The sequence below is a fragment of the Rutidosis leptorrhynchoides genome, unplaced genomic scaffold, assembly GCF_046630445.1.
Source record: "Rutidosis leptorrhynchoides isolate AG116_Rl617_1_P2 unplaced genomic scaffold, CSIRO_AGI_Rlap_v1 contig114, whole genome shotgun sequence".
Lineage (NCBI taxonomy): Eukaryota > Viridiplantae > Streptophyta > Magnoliopsida > Asterales > Asteraceae > Rutidosis > Rutidosis leptorrhynchoides.
In genome coordinates, this window is record NW_027266369.1 from 76,863 (window position 1) to 95,671 (window position 18,809).

An 18,809-nucleotide genomic window follows, 5' to 3' on the forward strand; every position below is an offset into this window, starting at 1 on the left:
TGAGTCGTCTGACATGTCGCCTGAACTCCTACTATATGTCGTACGGTCTGCCAAACGTCAATTGCATTCTGGCGTTCATAAGTTTTAGAAATGTTTGCAACATCCTCCAGGTTTCTCCTAGTGATACCAAGGTCCTTAACTTCTTCACGATGTGCACTTGGGTCCAATCATGCATCAATGCTTACTTCTTCTTCTTCTTCTTCTTCTCATTTTTTCTCTTTCCAAGTTTTACTTTCACAACATTGCTTTTTTTTTTTTTTTTTGCTCAATTCTAACATTGATCAAGCTTTCCACCATATCTTGATATGCTGACCTCACGAAACAAGCAACCTCAACATGCTGTTACTACGACTTGTTGAAATATTGGTTCCTTTAATGCTCGATCCTCTTCATTTAGAAATTCAGACAGAAGATGATTGTTAATTTCATTATTTTCATGGAGTAGTTTTGCATAATCTTCATATTGATTAACTAGTGTATTCGACTGCTGGAAATAGACCCACGTATTAAAAATGTGAATGTCTTTGAGGCGTGTACAATACAGTGTAAATAATACTTTCATTTTGTCAAAAAATATATCGGTTTGAAGGGAAGGGTTAAAGGAAGCACGTAAACCGGTATTACCGCAACAAATGTCGAAAAAAAAAAAATTGGATGAGAGAGTAATCATGATTGCGATGAGTGGGTTGGGAAACATTTTTACTGAAGAGAAAAATATTCTTGATTCATTTTATGATCATGAGAAACGAACAGTAAAAACAAGTAACAGTAAAAAGGAAAAGGAGGGTGTGGGACATAAAAGCAGATCCAAATGGGAAAATGATGGCTAATTATTTTCTCAAAGATACTCAAAACTGATTATTTTGATCATGCGCCTATGAATATATATGATTCTCATTATTGCACAAACAAAGTTCACAATTGTTCCTACTTTACTTCACCCACTTCAGATAACTCCTTCCTTCCCCCACCTTTTTAACAGCTTTGCCTTCTTTCACTACTTAAAAGAAGTTTTCAAGTAAATTAAAATGGAGGAGTCACACCAAAAGTAGATGCATAATGCATATAAACCCCGCCACTTTTTTCACTAATGATATGCTTACTTCATTAAAAAAAAATTCATTAGAGTTTATTTTTACTTAAAACGATAAAATAAAATATGTGAGCACAAATATGAAGAAATTATACATATAAATATTAAAATCGTATCAAATCGTAATTAATTAAAAATAACATATGATGTCTTTGATCGTTGCAATCCTTTTTATTTATTTTAGGTGGTAAGATGTTTTGATGTAAACAGCTTAAATTGATGTGATTGTCTTAGCTTTATGCCCTCAATTATTTTCTAATAAGTTTGTTTGTTATAAAATAATAATAATACCAAATATCACATATCTACATATCTTAATTATTTCTTAAAAATATAAACATGATCACTCATAAACAAAACAAAATTCATCAAACTCCCTTAACTTATTTAATTAATTACTCAAGAGAAAGCCAAGACTATAGAAGTTGATAACATAAAAAAAAAAAAAAAAAAAAAAAAAAAAAAAGACTATAGAAGTTGGGTTTGAGCAGATTGCATGTGACATTGAATTGTTTTTCTTGATGAGAAGATATCATAAATACTTGTAATGAATTAAGAAGCATTATAATGACAGTTTCAAGTCCCAATATTCACTTATAATGGGAAAAATATTCTGTTGCAATCTGAAGAAGAGAAAGCCTTCTAAAACTCCCATCTCTCTCTCTTCTATTTTAAAACTCTCTTGTTCACATCCTTTTACTCTTCCACCAGCATAATTTTGCAGCGGCTGACATGGAGACAGTCTTCATTTATAGTATAAATAATTACTTATTTTGTGAGTGAGTACATGTACATGATAGTGTTTTACCCTTCTCGTGATTCCAGTTTTTGTTTTTTTTGCTGTAATTTTACATGCTTCTTACTGGCCAATGTATATGTCCTCATTCATGTTACATGCATATTTCTGGGAACATTTCTCTGCCCCATATATACATTATCCCGCACAATATACATTGATTTCCATCAAGTTTCTTACCCTTTTCTTTTCTTTTTCACAATACTTTTCTTTTCACAATACTTTCATACTAGCATTATGTATGTAATTATTTGTACAAGAAAGAGCCCCTTGAATGATATATATGCCAAAAGGGACCCATCCCAATTATGAGTATTTAACACTTTATGAACGATAAAAAGTGAAAAATGCACTAATTTTAATTTTTTTCTTAGCTCTAAAATGTTCATAAAATTTCCTCCATTATAAAGTATATATAAGACCATTTTTAGTGGGACTAGATTTAATATCATATATATATTTACGATATATTAAAAGAAAAAAGTTTTATCATCGATTTTAGAAAATAACATATATTAGAACATATTTTAGTGGGAGTATCTGAGTATTTTTTTTCTTATGGTTCTCGGCTTCTCGCTGAGTTTGGGAGGTATACAGAAAAATATATACCTACAAGAAAAAGAGAATTACATGATAAAACTCAGCCAAAAACCATAAGAAAAAAGTTTAATTATAATAGATTATATTATTGAAATAAAGACAAAAAAAAAAGTTATAATTGGTTGTTATATATTCTTATTTAAAATCTATCAAGACTGTAATTTTTTTTCTTCTCTTTTTTGGTCTTAATTAATCTTTTTACTACATCTTATTATACGATCCATTTAATATATTTGTGAAGATATGAACTATGTACGAATCCACTAACAAATTCGATAGAAAGCAAAGAGGTCGATAGAAAAAGGATTTTCGGAAAGGTCGAGTTCGAGAGTAAGTCATTCTGATTGGTTTGGAGAGATTTGTCTAAGAAAGGAGTCTGATCTCACAGGACAATTCAAAGATCCTTAGACAGAGATTGATGGGAAGATTTTCTCGGCATGGGTCTCTCGGTCAGATGGTCCTGACTTGCACTCGGGGACAGAATGGTCACTTTCGGATAAATCCTAGCGACTCTCTATAAATAGCCCTTGACGTGAAATTTGTCACAAGAAGAAACACATCACTTGACTGTACACAACTTTAATAGGTCGGTTTCGTATACTCTCTCTCTATCACTAAAGACACAATACACACGAAAAACATACTTCGACACCTCTCCGGCTCTGAGACTAGTGTCCACGCCTAGAGCCTAGCCTAGCTATCGACTTCTAGGTGAGCTTTGTTGGCCTGGGTAGGCCGTAGACGGTCAACTACTCCAATTAGAGTCCTTCTCCTCTCACGATCAAAACCGACTATAACTATACAAGAAGCACGTGCTCCTCACCACTCTATACTTTCCATCCGTGGACGAATCATTTGGCGTCGACCGTGGGGATCCGTATACAAGGTTTCTCATTTTTCAAGTTGTGTTTCTTGGTCAGGCTAGCATTCTCATCTCTTGAGGATGCCGCCCAAGAACCTATCCGAGGTGGTGCGTCCCAACGAGGAATGAGAAATCGAACCGGCCCGTGCCGCCGCTCCTTCTCTGTGTCGCCGTCGCCATGGCCAACCAGCCACCGGAAACCATGAAATCCCAGCTCCCGATGAAGAACCCCAAGTGTTCTCTCGTAACACTACTGATCTAAACAATCTCTCCCATCCACAAAAAGACCCGGTCCGATCACCTCTGGGTAGATCGACCTCTTTAGGCGGTCGAGTCGGTCACTCTCTCAGACCGAATGACCTAGATATTCACCATGACTGAATATATGCAAGAAGGCCAGTCTTGGCCAGAGAATCCTCAAGAAGACCCTCGGTGGTTCCACGTGACGGTAAAGATCTTCGTGATGACCTGATCGCCCGACGTCACGCCAACTCTAGAGATGATTTGCGCGATTCCTTGACACGAAGGCGCGAAAGAGATGGTCGCTTACTTGCAAATCACGATGCTCGAGGCAGAATCCGAGAGGATATCCGAGATGAACTCTTGACGCGATCTCGTTAGAATAGCATCCTAAATAACCCAAGGAATTATGGAGATTTTCCTGAGGGAACAGCTGAAAGCCGATCCCCTCATATTGAAGTCCTGCGTCGAAGCTTGAGCAGAGGCCGACACGGTCTCCCATGTGCCGTGCCAGCTCGCTTCTACCTGTCAGAAACTTTAGACCGGTTGGTAGAGGAAGAAATCTAAAGACGCCTCAGAGGCCGAAATGACAACCCTTAGCAAGCTCCCCTCCCAGCCCAAAATGGACAAGCGCCGATAGAGCAGTACCCCTACAACCCGATACCTCCTCCAGCTTATCAGCCTCTAGCAGCGTATTAGAACCCGATTGCCTATGGGAATGGGCTAGTCCCCTTCAATGGAGCAAACTCGATAGCATTTGGTCAAAATGGGTATATGATGGGTGCATCCCCTATCTCTCAAAGGGTACTCAAGGAGCCTGCGCCTGAAAGGATGCAAGTACCCAACCGGATGAAGTTTACCGTCGGGATCCGAGAAGTCACATCTTGATCTTCGAGTCCTCTATGACCATCCATGGCTTCTTCGATGCCATCCGATGTTGAGCCTTCCCAACAACTTTGGAGGACGCTGCCCAAATGTGGTTCAGAATGATCCCAGCTGGAACTATCGACAACTTTTATGACTTGACAAATCAATTCATGCATCGGGTCGTCGGGGGACAGGTCCAAGGCCGAAACTCGGCATCCCTCTTCTTAGTGAGGCAACGCCGGAACGAAAGTCTAAGAGATTACGTTGCATGTATCATGGACGCGTGCAATGAAATTCCAGACTTAGCGCCCGAGGTCAGTGTCGCAGCTATGACCACCGGCACCAATAATGAAGCCCTAACAGCAGCTTTGACAAATAGACCACCTATGACTATGATGGAGCTCCTTATCCAAAGTGGGGGAGGAGATATGGGTAGAGGATGTAATGCAGGAAGCAAATAAGAACCGAGACTTCGACAAGAAGAGGAAACCTGACGACCCCAACCTGAGATAAAAACAATTTTAAGTCAGAATACCCATCCACGTTTGACAAGTACACCTCACTGAATGCCCGCGAAGCCGAATTCTCATGGCGATTCAAGAGTCTATCCTGAACTCCATCCGCTACCCCAAGCCGATGAGAGGAGGGAACATGAAGAAGTCGGACTCCTACTGCCAATTCACAAAGACTACGGCCACACAACAGATGAATACCGACAACTTCAGAATGAGATCGAGTGGCTCATCCGACAAGAAAAACTTGACTCTTTCACGCAAGATGGCCGCGAGTCGCAAGGAAAAGTTCAGAATAGAGCCAATAATGGGCGAAAGAATGACAATCGCTAAGGAAAGGGTAAGAAGGCATACAAAGAGAAGAGTCCTCCACCGGATGCTGACATGCCCCAAGGCGGTGGAGTGGTACATGTAATAACTGATAAGGAGTTCAGGATGAGCAATAAGTAAAAGAAAGAGAACATCCGAGAGGTCTTATCTATCGGCATTTTGCAGAAAAAGAGGAAGGTCTCGACACGGATCCCAACAATCAACTTCTCAGATGAGGGTTTGTCAACGTGCTATACCCTCATTCAGATCCGTTGGTAGTTGCCATGACTATATCAGGAACTGACGTATGGAGGATCTTAATCGACGATGGCAGTTTCGTTGACATCCTCTATTACCACGCGTTCAGGAACATGGGATTCGAAGACCGACACCTGGCTCCCTTTCCCGGACCCAGCTATGCTTTGAATCATATCAAAGTACCAGTCTTCGGCACCATTCGCCTACCTGTAGCCCTTGGATCGAGCAATCAGAAGGTTCCTCATTTTATCAACTGGCTCGTTATCAAGGGGCCCGCTCATTATAATGGAATTTTCCAGCCGGGAAGGCATAGCCGCATTCAGAGGAGTAGCCTCATTCTTATACCAAGCTTTTAAGTTCCCAAATTCAAATGGCATTGGAGTCGTCAAGGGGAACCAAGAGGCGGCCGAAAAATGTCACTTGGTGAATTTCAGATCTGATAAGAATAGAGAGCACCACGAGCTGGTCATGTCGGGCTCTCTCATCAAGCCAGTTGGCTCGGGTCCCTCGAGTTCAACGGGAAAGCAGGTCAAGATAAAAGCCGAACCCTCTGATAAAGGAAATCAAAAAGTGGCTGGCTCTATGTTGGTGATAGACGTTGATGCGAGAGATGATTTCACAACTCCGCGTGCCGAGCCAGTAGAAGAACTTGTTCCCATCTGCCTTGTAGACAACGAGCCCGAGAAGGTGACCTTCATCTACTCCGAGCTACAAGGTCAACTCCGAGACGACTTAGTCGATTTCTTGAGAACAAATAATGACGTCTTCGCTTTTTGGTCCGCAGTCGATATGCCAGGGATCGATCCCGATGTGACGGTCCACTAGCTGAATGTCGACCCATTACGGAAGTCGATCAAGCAGAAGAAGAGGGCCTATGCCCAAAAGAGGCAGATTGCCATTGATGAAGGAGTCGACAAGCTACTCCAAGCAAGCTTTGTCGATGAGATTCAATAACCAGAGTGGATCTCTAACCCGGTTATGGTAAAGAAGTCAAATGAAAATCATCTACATTAGGGACTTTAACGATGCATGCCTAAAAGACCATTATCCCCTCCCATGGATAAATATCTTAATTGATGCCACGGCTAGGCACGAGCTCTTAAGCTTCATGGAAGGTTTTTTGGGTTACAACCAGATCTTAATGCTATTGTTGGATGTTCCCAAGGTCAGATTGGCTGAAATATGGAGGTATACATCGACGACATGTTGGTCAAGAGCGTCCGAAAAGAAGACCACATTGCCGACCTTGCTGAGTCTTTCTTCATGCTCCGAGAATATCGAATGAAGCTAAATTTTTCCAAGTACGCCTTCGGAGTAAAGTCGGCAATTTTTTCGGTCTGATGGTCTCCCAAAGAGGGATTGAGGCAAACCCCGATAAGATACGAGCTATCATTGACATGACCGAGCCAACCGATTCTAAAGGCATTCAACGTCTCAAGAGTCGGATTGCCGCTGTCGGCCGATTCATGTCACGATCGGGAGATAAGGGCTTGCCTTTCTTCAATACCCTCAAGAAAGCTTTCGAATAGAGCGCCGAGTGCCGAGAGGCTTTCCATGAGCTGAAGCGATATCTCGCATCGCCGCCTCTCCTAGCCAAGCCGATTGAAGGCGAGTCCCTCTTCATGTATCTTGTTGTGTCGAAGGTGGCGGTCAGCGCCGTCTTAGTCAAAGAGGAAGACTGATCCCAAAAGCCGATCTACTACGTGAGCAAGGTGCTCCAAGGTGCTGAGACCAGCTATTCAAAGGTTGAGAAGTTCGTTCTAGCACTGGTAATGGCAACAAGAAAACTTCGTCCCTACTTCTATGCTCATTCGATCGGAGTCCTTACGGAGCAACCGCTTCGCAAAATCCTTCACGACATTAAATCAAGCGGCCGAATGATCAATTGGGCGGTAGAACTAAGTGAATTTGACATTTCATATCTTCCTCGACCATCGGTGAAAGGTCAAGCCTTAATAGATTTTATCTTAAAATACACCATGCCCGAAGAGCCGACGAAGAAGTTCAGAGCTGACAATGAAAACACCCAACCCGATAATCCCAAAAAAGTTATAAGATCAGAAAGGCCGCAGGCCGAATATTGGTATTTATTCTTTGATGGAGCCTCAAACAAGTCAGGCAATGGAGCCGACATCGTACTTACAAGCCCCAATAGCTTCCCCGTCGAATATGCTATCGCCCTATACTTCGACTCCACCCACAACGAGGCCGAATATGAGGCCATGCTTGTCGGACTTGATTTAGCCCAAAGTCTACGAGCAAAGAATTTACGGATTCACACCGATTCCCAACTCGTAGCAAATCAAGTATCGGGGGAGTATGTGGCTAGGAACGAAAGATTGGAGAAGTATCTCAAAATGGTCAAAGCTCTCCTCAGCCAGCTTGACAACTTCGAAGTCATACACGTGCCGAGAGACCAAAACTAACAGGCCGACCGCTTATCCAAGTTTGCTTCGGGTGACCTTGAAGATATAGATCGACCAGTTTACACATAGATTCTATAGAAACCTTCGACAGATGTGCCATTGATTGCCCCAATCATGTGCTCTCCTGACTGGATGACGCCAATCCGAGCTTATATCATGGATGGGACTCTGCCCGACGACCAAAAGTCAATGCGTAAGGCAGCTAAGTACACAATCATTGATGGTTCACTGTACAAGAGGTCTATGCCGGGTCCGTTTCTCAAGTGCTTAACCCCGAAGGATGCCGACAACCCCAAAGGTCCACATTTGGGAGGCCGATCCTTGGCCTACAAATACTTTGTCAAGGCTTTTATTAGCTGACAATCCACAAGGACTCTCTCGACTTCGTCTAGAGATGTGATGCATGCCAAAGATTCGCCTCCATCCCCGAGACAACCAGAGAAGAAATCGCTCCAATAATGTCACCCATCCCTTTCGACACTTGGGGTATTGACATTCTCGGTCCCTTCCCTCGCGGGCCGGGTCAAAGATAGTGGGTAGTCGTTGCAATCGACTACTTCACAAAATGAGTAAAGGCTGAAGCACTACCCATCATAATAGAGAAAAGGATCGAAAAGTTCATTTGGGAGTCGATAATATCTCGATTCGATTCGGCCTCCTCGATTCATCATATCAGACAATGGGAAGCAGTTCGATTGTGAGGCATACAAAAACTTCCTCAAGCTGTATGAAATCGAACCAAGGTTTACATCTGTCGCACACCCAGCCGCTAACGACCAAGTCGAGGTAAAGAATCGCTCGATCCTAGATGGACTCAAGAAGAAGCTCAAAGACTTGCCAAAGAAAGAATGGGTCAATGAACTTCCAAAAGTGCTATGGGCTTATAGGAATACTGCCAAGCTTACAACCGGCGAGACCCCTTTCAAGCTTGCTTATAGCACAGATGTCGTGATTCCAGTCGACGTTCGGCTCCGTTCCTTCCGCATTCAGCATGATGACCCCATTCCTAACAAGGAGGGACTCTTGCTCAACCTCGACCTCATTGATGAGGTTTGAGATGATGCCGCTGCAAAGATCGCCGAGCAAAAAATTCTGACCGCCAAGTTCAATAACGTGAGGGTCCGCGGTCGAACCTTCAAGGTAGGAGATCTCGTGCTTAGAAAAATGGAGGCTTCCAAGCCGAAGGAAGCAGTGGGAAAGCTGAGCCCAAACTGGGAAGGCCCATACCGAGTCGTACGCGTCTCTCGGCCCGACTTATATCGCTTGGAATAATTAGATTGCAAGGAGATTCCACGGAGTTGGCACGCTACCAACCTTGTGGACATGGGTCAAGAAAGCCCGATCATTATATTAACATCGACATTTTCTAGGTAAGCCCGATACTCCCGAGTGGAATCGACATTTTGGAAACTTAGTGATCTAAAAACATTCATATTCGGCCCCTTGTGGCAAACTTATGTGTAAGCTCTATTGTGGCACTTAAAACTCATTTACTTATTTTTGTATGTAAGCCCCATGAGGCAGCTATTAGTCATTCGCTTGTAAATTTTTTTATCTATCTTAGATGAAATTGCCTACAAACTCGGCCAAAATAGACCCACGTGTCTTAGCCGAAAGGGCATTCATCGTCAGGCTTTTTAGCCAACCTACAAGAGAACAAGGAGGGAGGCTGACAATAATAAGTTGAGGATAGTCGCAGGCCGATAGTCCTCCAGCTTTAGTCGCCCCCACACTTGAGACGAAGGCCGGCAACTATAGGAACGAGTCGAACTCGCTCAAAAGCGAAATTCCTCAAACCTTAGTTGCTCCAACCTCACTGGAAAATCTTAAAACCTTAAAAAGAGAGTAAAGACCCGACATGATTTTATGAACAAGCCGACCCGAGTAATCTCTCGGCTCGCCTCGTTTTGTTCGGGCAACGTCGCATGCTAAATGCTTATCTCAGAGAAAAGATAGCCAAACTTACGTCTAAGTGATATAGTTTGTCTTCTTTCCAAAAGGGAATGGCCACTTAGCACTAAGTGTGAAAAATACAAAGTCCCAAGTTATACAACAAGTGATCGGCCTATCTAGTACAGTCGATCACTTCGTTTCGTTCGAGCAACGTCGCACGCTGTCAGTTCTCCTGCCTAAAAAAAATATAGCCAAACTAATGTCTAAACGACTTAGATTTGCCTTGTTTTTGTGGGGGCAACCACTCAAAGTTAAGTGTAAATACCTAAAGAGTGAGGGAACATCAAGTAATCGGCTTGTCAAACAAAAGCCAATCACTTCGTTTTGTTCGGGCAAGTATAGTACACACAGCGAAATTCGATGCAAAATCCACTAAGTACAGAAAATCGATAAATGCAAATGAGATGAATAATCCAAAATGCATAAAAACGAAATATAAACATCAAAAGGTTAAACAAATATCTTGAAAGTACATTTATCCATAAAATATTTGACAAGTACAACATCAAGGAGAGACAGAAGCAGAGAGAGAGGAAGGGGAGTTATCTCTCCGAATACTCGGGCTCAGTCCAGATTCTCAATGCGGACCTTGGGGTCGAAAAAGTCTTGGTTCTTATCGGCAGTGCCATTGCTGGCCAAGACTTCATCGACCCCCGTCTTCTCCGCAGTTTGTTCCCGGCCGGAGTCGAGGAGCCATGACTCAGCAAGTTTCTCTACCTCCTTCTCTCCTCCAGCAGCCTCATGCTCTCTAGCTTCCTTCTCCTTAGCATTGGCCCCATAGCCATCGGCATTAAGCTCCTCAACTTCTTCCTCAACCTGCTCATCAGCTTCGGGGTAACCACGTCTTTGTCTACAAGCACTTCCTCGGCATTGGTATTGTTAGGGTTAATGACCCGATCCAACAACTTCAGCTTCAGGAATCGCTCGTTCAAATCCACTAGCGCCTCTTGGTAGTACTTGAAAGCGAACTTGAGCTTTTGGTCTTCAAGGGCCACACGAGCATCGTGGAAGAATTGCTCGAATGCCTAGTAGTTCGAGACGACGGCGACAGATTCGCCTTCTAGAGTCTGAATCCTCGCTTGTACCGACTCCAACAGCCCCTTATGAAGGTCGGAATTCTTGGCCAACTCTCGATTCCGCTCCCTCAAGCTTGAAACGTCAAGCTTGATGTCTCTCAGCTCTTCCCTTAGAGTGGCCCTCTCTTGATGAACGCCCAAATATCGGTTCCCTATCTCGAAGCAATGATCCAGGGTCTGGGAAACAAAAAATATATATAACAAGATGGAGTTAGTAATCGGTGAAGTAAAAAATGAGGGAAATGCCGAGAATGAAGGACTAAGGCTGAGGGGATAATGCCATAGTTAACTGCATTTTACCTCCCTATGGACTTCGACCTCTGCCAAGGCCCCAACGATGGAACTCGAGAAAAAGTCGAAGTCCCTAGGGAGAAAAGTGTGGCATTATCCCTGACTAAAAAGGAAACACAAGTCAAGACGCCACAGCTAACCGCATTGTATCTCCTTATGGAGTTGGACACCTGCCAAAGCTCCAAATGCCGAAGCCCAAGAAAAAGTCCAACTCCCTAGGGGATACAACTTGATGTCGCTCCAACTAAGAAAGGATAAACGCCGCTAGAGATACCCATCAGCAAATTTGACCTCTGCCCAAGATTCGGTTCCGAACCCCTGAATAGGAGTCAAATCCGCGGGATAGCAAAACATAGCGAGATGGAAACCGATACCGAATGAAATTCCCATTTTTGCTGGAATATGCCACACGATAGAGTTTGACCTCTGCCTAAGCCTCGATGTCGACACTCAAATAGAAGTCGAGCCCTCTCGGTGGCATAATATAGTAGATTGGAGACAAATGACAAATATCGATGGAGCTGAGCCCCTGCCCAAGCTCCAACCTTGAAGCCCGAATAGGAGTTCAACTCCCCGGTAGACAAAGAACAACCACGCTATCGACCGTTTAAAAGTAAAGACAAATGCCGAGAGCGAAGCCGAAACCCTATATTCCTATAGTTTCGACTTTTGTCCAAGCCTCGAGGCCAAAACTCAGAAAGAAGTCAAATCCATGGAATAGAGGGACGTAGAATCACTACCAACTATAAAAGAAAGAGAAAAGTTATAATCTCAAAGGCTTACTATATTGGCGAACCCGCAAGTTTCAGCCCACAACTCCTTGTTTCCTTTCTAAGACATGAGCCCCTGATCGATATCCGTGATGGTCTTGGAGGCTAACTCCCACGCCTTGTCCGGATCCTCATGGATCGACTCGGTCCTTGGGAAAGGAACCCGAGAGTTCTAAATGGTGGCGCCTCCGGTCTTTGCCTTCTTTGGCTCTTTGGGTGCGTTGGGAGATGAGAGCCTGATAACTGCTTCAGGCTTGGAGTTCTCAATAACAGGAGCTTTCCTTTTGACACCCTTCAACCTCTCGGTCTCAAAGTCATCGGCCTCCCTCTCTTGGCTCTTCCTTTGTTCGTCTCTTCATTCAGCTTGGCCATCCTAAAATGCCGCTCTTTGGTCATCCTGGCCCTCTCCCTCAGCTTTGAGCTATCTGCAAAAGATATAAGCCGAGAAGGGTTAGACTCGAGGAATGAAAACGAAAAATAGACTATTAAACTAGAAGTAAAACAAGGTGTATCGAGCTCTTGCCATAGATAAGATAGATCTCGACACTTTTTGGATCACATCGGATCCTCGTTAATCACAAGACGAAGGCCGATAGAACCTACTTCAATCTGAAGAAATGACAAGATGATCCGACACTTACGTGATGGATCCACCATCATTCTTCCCAGCCTATGAAGGTTCTCTTTATTCAGAAAGTTGACCCAATTGCTCTTCTCTTTACCGGCCTTCTCCAAGGCTCTCAGAGCTCGCTTTTCATCTTCGTTCAGATCTTTGAACCGAATGGGTTTATCTTCTAGCTCTTTCTTATAGGTTCCCCTGAACATCCTCCTATAGTCTAATGAGCCCTTCATCATTGCATAGTGACATCGCCAATGCTGGTTTACAGGTCTCTTAACTACTGGGATGATCGTCTTAGTTCCACCCTCTTGTGGAATCCAAGCCAGCACTTCTATAGCTTCTCTTCAGCTTTCCCCTTGCCTTTCGGATTCCTAACCTCAGTCTTATCGGTCTCAGTGTTTTCCCCTTTATCCTCGAGCTCTACTGACTGGTCATCTTCCTCATCGGAGTCAAGGAGTACCGCTCTACCCTTTCGAGAGGAGTCGATGGTCAAGCCTGTCTTTTTCTTGGCTCTCAATGCTTTTGCATTAGATCTCCTCTTAACCTCTTCGGGCTCAAGAGGGTACTCTTTTTGGATCTTCCATTGGCTTCTGAAGACCCGAGGATAAGCCGGAACATCTATCAACAGACACTGCATCTCGAAGACACTGATCATGCCGATAGCTTTACCAATGAATTGTTGAGGAACTACCTCCAACTGATTGATCAAGTCCACGAGGAACTTGGTGTATGGCACCCTCAGACCATACTCGAAGTGAGTTTTGAGCATGGCCATGCCGTTTTCCGGCCAGTCATAGATCCTTTCGTCTTCTCCCGTCAGCTCAAAGTAGTAGGAATCATCTAGAAAGCCAAAAAAATCAATCCATTCATCCAATTGCTTTGCTCTATGATTGTTGAACTAATAACGCTCATCTTTGTGAAGCTCATGTCGACCTCTCTCTTAGGAGGGATCACCACCTCCTCCTTGACATCTCGTTCGGACGAGAGCTCATCCTTATCCACATCAGATTAGTCGGCCTCCGAGTCATAATACCCGGGAACGTCTTTGGGATGCTTCTCATGATCTTCATACTAACCATATTCTTCTTCCACTGAAGAACAGTCTTTGGCATCTTCATTTGAACTTTGATCGGACTCACTCATGGTCCTCTCACTATCGGCTTCATCAAAGTCATCCGCCTTTCGGCGTCCTAAAGAAACCACCAAGTGAAACCAAAATAATAAAAACGAGGGCCGAAGAGCCCTTAATGACCTTACAAGATAAAGAAAAGGTTAAAGGAAATTACTGTCCGCTAAGAGCGATTACTGGACTGTCCTGAGCGATTTGCCCGCCGTCTGAGGCAAGCGTTCTCGACTGCTAGTGCTGCGACGGAACCCGAAGGAGTGGCCGCATTGGGCTTCTTTATAATTTCCTTCTTCTTGATCGACACCCTCACTGTATGTTTTTGGGGGCAAGTCCGATTGGGGAGATAGAGCCTCGACATTTTTGTTGTTCTTGCTCGAAAGTTTGAAAGACATCATGAATATGGTTGAAGAAAGAGTTTGAAATCAAGGACAAAAGCCGAAAAGTTAGGCTAAAGTACTTGAAGAAGTAGTCTCTCTCGGTCTCTCACTAGCTTATCGGGCTTTGTCTCTTTGAACGAAGCAAAGCTCTCTCAAAATTTGCTAAAAGTAAAAAAATGAGAAGGGAGAGACGGTATTTATAGGGAGGTCGAAAAGCATGATGAAATAACGTGTAGACAAAGTGGAAGACGGAGGGACTTGATGGCCATCAATAGCCATTATTACACCATCGGTTCACGTGCCAGGGTTGACCCGCGACCAGTCGGTTCACCTCCACCAATCACGACGTACGACCCGACCTGTTTCCTTCTGACCTATCCGCTCCTTGATTCGGTTCAATTAGGATCAGTTCGATTCGATTCGGTTCAATTCGGATCAGTTCGATTCGATTCGGTTCAATTCGGATCAGTTCGATTCGATTCGGTTCACCTTAAAACAAGTAAATCCATGTTTCTTCCCTTGGAAACTTGATCGATCGGACACCTTGTGAACCAATGCAAGACGAAGTCAGATCGACACGACGCCTATTCTCATCGGTCCAAATATGAATCAAAACGCGAAGAACGCCTTCAGATTCAGCAAGACATCTCATGAACACATTCATGACTCTAAGCCCACATCATGAAGAACGCGTGCCACAACAAATCGAGAGTTTCTTCAATGGCGCTGACTTTCTAAGCTCTGATCGGACTGAGACGTTCCGAAAGGCCCATCACAATCTCATTTCTTACACAAAGGTCCCTCTTCGTACAAGAAAGGGGGCAAATGATGGAAAGGACTTTCGGAAAGACCGAGCCCGAGAGTAAGTCATCCTGATCGGCCTGGGGAGGCTTGTCCAAGGAAGGAGCCTGACCTCATAGGACAGCTCCAAGACCTTTAGACAGAGACTGATGGGAAGACCCTCTCGGCATGGGTCTCTCGGTCTCCCTCTCCTGCCGGTCCTGACATACACTTGGGGCCAGAATGGTCACTTCCGGATAAACCCTAGTGACTCCCTGTAAATAGCCCTTGACGTGAAATTTGTCACAAGAAGAAACACATCACTTGATTGTACACAATCTTAGCTCACTAGTTCGGTTCCGTACACTTTCTCTCTATCAATGGAGACACAATACACACGAAAAACATACTTCGACACCTTTCGGCTCCGAGACTAGTGTCCACGCCTAGAGCCTAGCCTAGCTATCGGCCTCTAGGTGAGCCTCTTTAGCCCGGGTAGGCCGTAGACGCTCAACCACTCTCATGAGAGTCCTTCTCCTCTCACGATCAAGACCGACTATAACTATACAAGAAACACGTGCTCCTCACCACTCTCTACTTTCCATCCGTGGACGAATATGAGGTATTCTATTATTGATTTGATCATACTACCTCATTGTGGATTGAAAAAAAATAAAAAAAATTAAACATGTAAAATAGAAATAACTCGGTTCAAAACAAGTTGCCAGCTACTTAGACAGATCATAGACTTGAGCCCACCATCAGCACTAGCACAGCCAGCAGAAGAGAGAAACAACAAGATGAAAACAAAGACCTACTCTATCTATTCTATTCTATTCTATCATCTATAAATCTTCTCCTTCTATATCTAACTCTACACGTTTGATTGAGTAGTGTAGTAGCCAAGAAGATTCTATTCTAATTTCTATAAACGCACTGAAAGTGAACCCCACACACTCTCACTCACATGACCATCACCCTTTTCCAGTTTATAACTTTTATTTTATCAAGCATGATTTAATATTAAAATACATTTAACTATAATTAAATGAAAAGGAATCAGTATCTGTATTCTATACGACAAGGTACTTACGTTCTTTCTTCTGTCTCATCTTGCTCTCTCTTTTGTCCGATTCACTGTCCCTTTCCTTGTACACCATTTCCCCTAGCTAGGGTTTAATATAACTTTCGAAAGGGTTCTATATATACATTTACTTATATTCTACATGCAACTTATAAAGGCATCGATCTCTTTCAATTAATTAATTTATATTTACTTCTTAACTTGTAGTATAGTGTTCGAACATGTGCCTAGACCAAATCTGTTGGGTTAATGTTTTAAACAAACTTTTTTGTTTTGATGGGTCACGAGATGATAAATATACGTACATGGATCCCACAAGGAACTGCAACTTCTGAAATTAATAAATGGAACGGACAAGGAAACCTGTTCCTTTTCAAAATAATATTGTCTTGTTGTGTTTACCTGATTGACAGATCTGTGTTCATCTAGATGACATATACATAATACTCAATCTCACAAAATGGTACATTTGCTTCCAATATCATGATTTACTCTCTCATACGTGCAAAATTTGTAATTATCTATGTGTGTGTATGTGGAACTTGCTATTCTTTTAGCATGAATCATTATATATCAATCTTATATTAACATGAAAGAACCCTGCATCAATCAATCACCTACCCAAAGTTCATTACTATGCCTATTCTAATCTTGAAAATAAAATAACCATTCGGGAAATGATATTAATGTGAGCATAGATCAAGTCGATGGACTCGTCCAACTAACTTCCGTAGTTTTAGAAATAAAATATTTTGATTGATATTACAAGTGACCAATTACCTCGATTCTTGTCTCCATTCGTCATTTCGGAGGTGAAATTATCTACCAAAATGAAAAGCCCAAATCATTTTGTATGGGTATCTAGAGTCATGCAGCATTCAACAAGAAGACACTGCCACTTTACACCTAAAGCTAGGTATCCTCGAGGAAATTACAACCAAGGAATGGAATATACTCCCTCCGTCCCAAAATAGATGTAAGTTTTTTAATGTAAATTGTATGTAAAAATTTGTATTTATTTTGGGACGGAGATAGTATTCAAGAAGTAATGTGGACCATTGGCAGAGGATACAAAATTGGATCATGTTTCCAAAAGCCCATTGCCAGAGGTAGAGGATGTTGGATTGGCTTGTTTCCTGGAGCCTGTATTCTTGGAGTCTGCATTCCAGGAAATGGTGGAAGGCTTAGTGTATATGCAAGAAAAGAAAATGAAGAAGAGAAGAGTGAAAGTAAACTTGCAGAAAAAGAAAGCCAAATCTTCAATAGACAATGCAGTCAAAGTTGGTGTCAAAGCATTCATCAAAGCTCTCTTACACAGCTTAGATGATTCTAAGATGGAAGAAACAAAGACTGGATTGGTTAAAATTGATGTAGGAAAGATTGAAAGTGATGAAGGAAATTTAAATGTCGAGGATGAAAATCACACTGGAAAAAGGTGGAGGACCTTGGTTTATATGCACAAAAGATCAAGGAAGCTGCTGCATTTTCTCAAACTCGTTACACCGGAAATGCAATTCACATTCTGCCGACCGGAGAGCTGAATGTCGGACCACAAGAATATGACCGTTCGACTCAGGACAACGTTGACTTCAACGACATATCAGTTAATTGCGCTACATTTCATCCTGGAGAAAAGTCCCAATTCATCTAGGGTTTCAAATTACTGTTCTATTGTCCAGAAACTCTCTTTCTTCCGAATAATTAGGGTTTAGCTATCTTTACTATAGTTGATGGATTTTGGTGATTCAAAAGGCCATTTAGGGTCGACTTGATGCTCTGAATCTAATTATGAAGTCAATTTTAGCAATTATATAGTAATGAATAAAATATCTGCTCGATTAGATGAATGTTCATGAATGGCTGTTAAGATTTGGGGTTTTCACTGTGAGTGATTTTTTATGGGGCTTTTGATTCTGAAAATTCACATTATGCATTGTGACGATGTCTGCATGAAGACTTGGCAATAAAAGTTCATAGAAATGATTTTGAAGTTCAAGATGACTAATTAGTCTACTTTTTTACATTTTTCATATTAGTTCTAATTTTATACAAGAAAATGAAGTTATTTTTGTTCAAACACACCAATTATATCATAGTGAAACTTTTTACAAGAGTGACTAGTCAGTTTTGAAGTTCTATCAAAAAGTCAACCTACAAATCAAGATTTCAAGCATTTTGTGATTCTTCTGCAAAAATCAAGTTGAAACCATAACAGTAAAATATTTTCATTTCACAATTTTACCAGTTTACCAAAAGATTAAAAAGTAAAATGGAGAAGTAGGAAGCAAATAAATCGAAACTATTTTGTGATCATTTGTCTTTTAGTGTAATCTAGTTTGACAAAACTACTAGTGCTTTTCACTTTGCTTTTGCCTTTTGATTACTTTCTACATTTTCAGTAATAGTAATTTAGATATATTACATCTATGGTAGATTTGGATCACTATATAAGTTCTTTATCTTTCTTATTCGATTTTTATGAGCTTTGAATAGTTTTTTAGGATCCAAACACATTAAATATGACGACTAGCCTCAGATTTAAATCAAACTCAGCATGGAAGTGACTATTATGATTTCTGTTACAAGATTTTGTTCTGTTTTTGTTTAGTTTGCCCTGTGTGTTGATTTTAGGTCATTGAATTATGTATTTCTCCTCGTTAGGAGTACTTGGTCGACCATCAGAAGATAACAAATTGGATCATATTTCGAATGAAGTATCTAAAATCGTTATGATTTTGTCAAGTGGTGACAAACGAAGTTCGTTCAAGGT

The 18,809-nt window shown here is 42.1% G+C and overlaps 2 protein-coding genes across 2 annotated transcripts; both read left to right on the forward strand.

The window, feature by feature from the left end:
- The first annotated feature begins 7,309 nt into the window (after window positions 1-7,309).
- On the forward strand, window positions 7,310-7,963 carry LOC139881109 (uncharacterized). The gene has a single exon (XM_071865635.1). It carries the CDS (start codon window positions 7,310-7,312, stop codon window positions 7,961-7,963), a length of 654 nt encoding a protein of 217 aa, XP_071721736.1.
- A 114-nt stretch (window positions 7,964-8,077) lies between these two features.
- On the forward strand, window positions 8,078-9,019 carry LOC139881110 (uncharacterized). The gene is made up of 2 exons (XM_071865636.1): window positions 8,078-8,213; window positions 8,640-9,019. Exons 1-2 carry the CDS (start codon window positions 8,078-8,080, stop codon window positions 9,017-9,019), a joined length of 516 nt encoding a protein of 171 aa, XP_071721737.1.
- The last annotated feature ends 9,790 nt before the right edge of the window (window positions 9,020-18,809 follow it).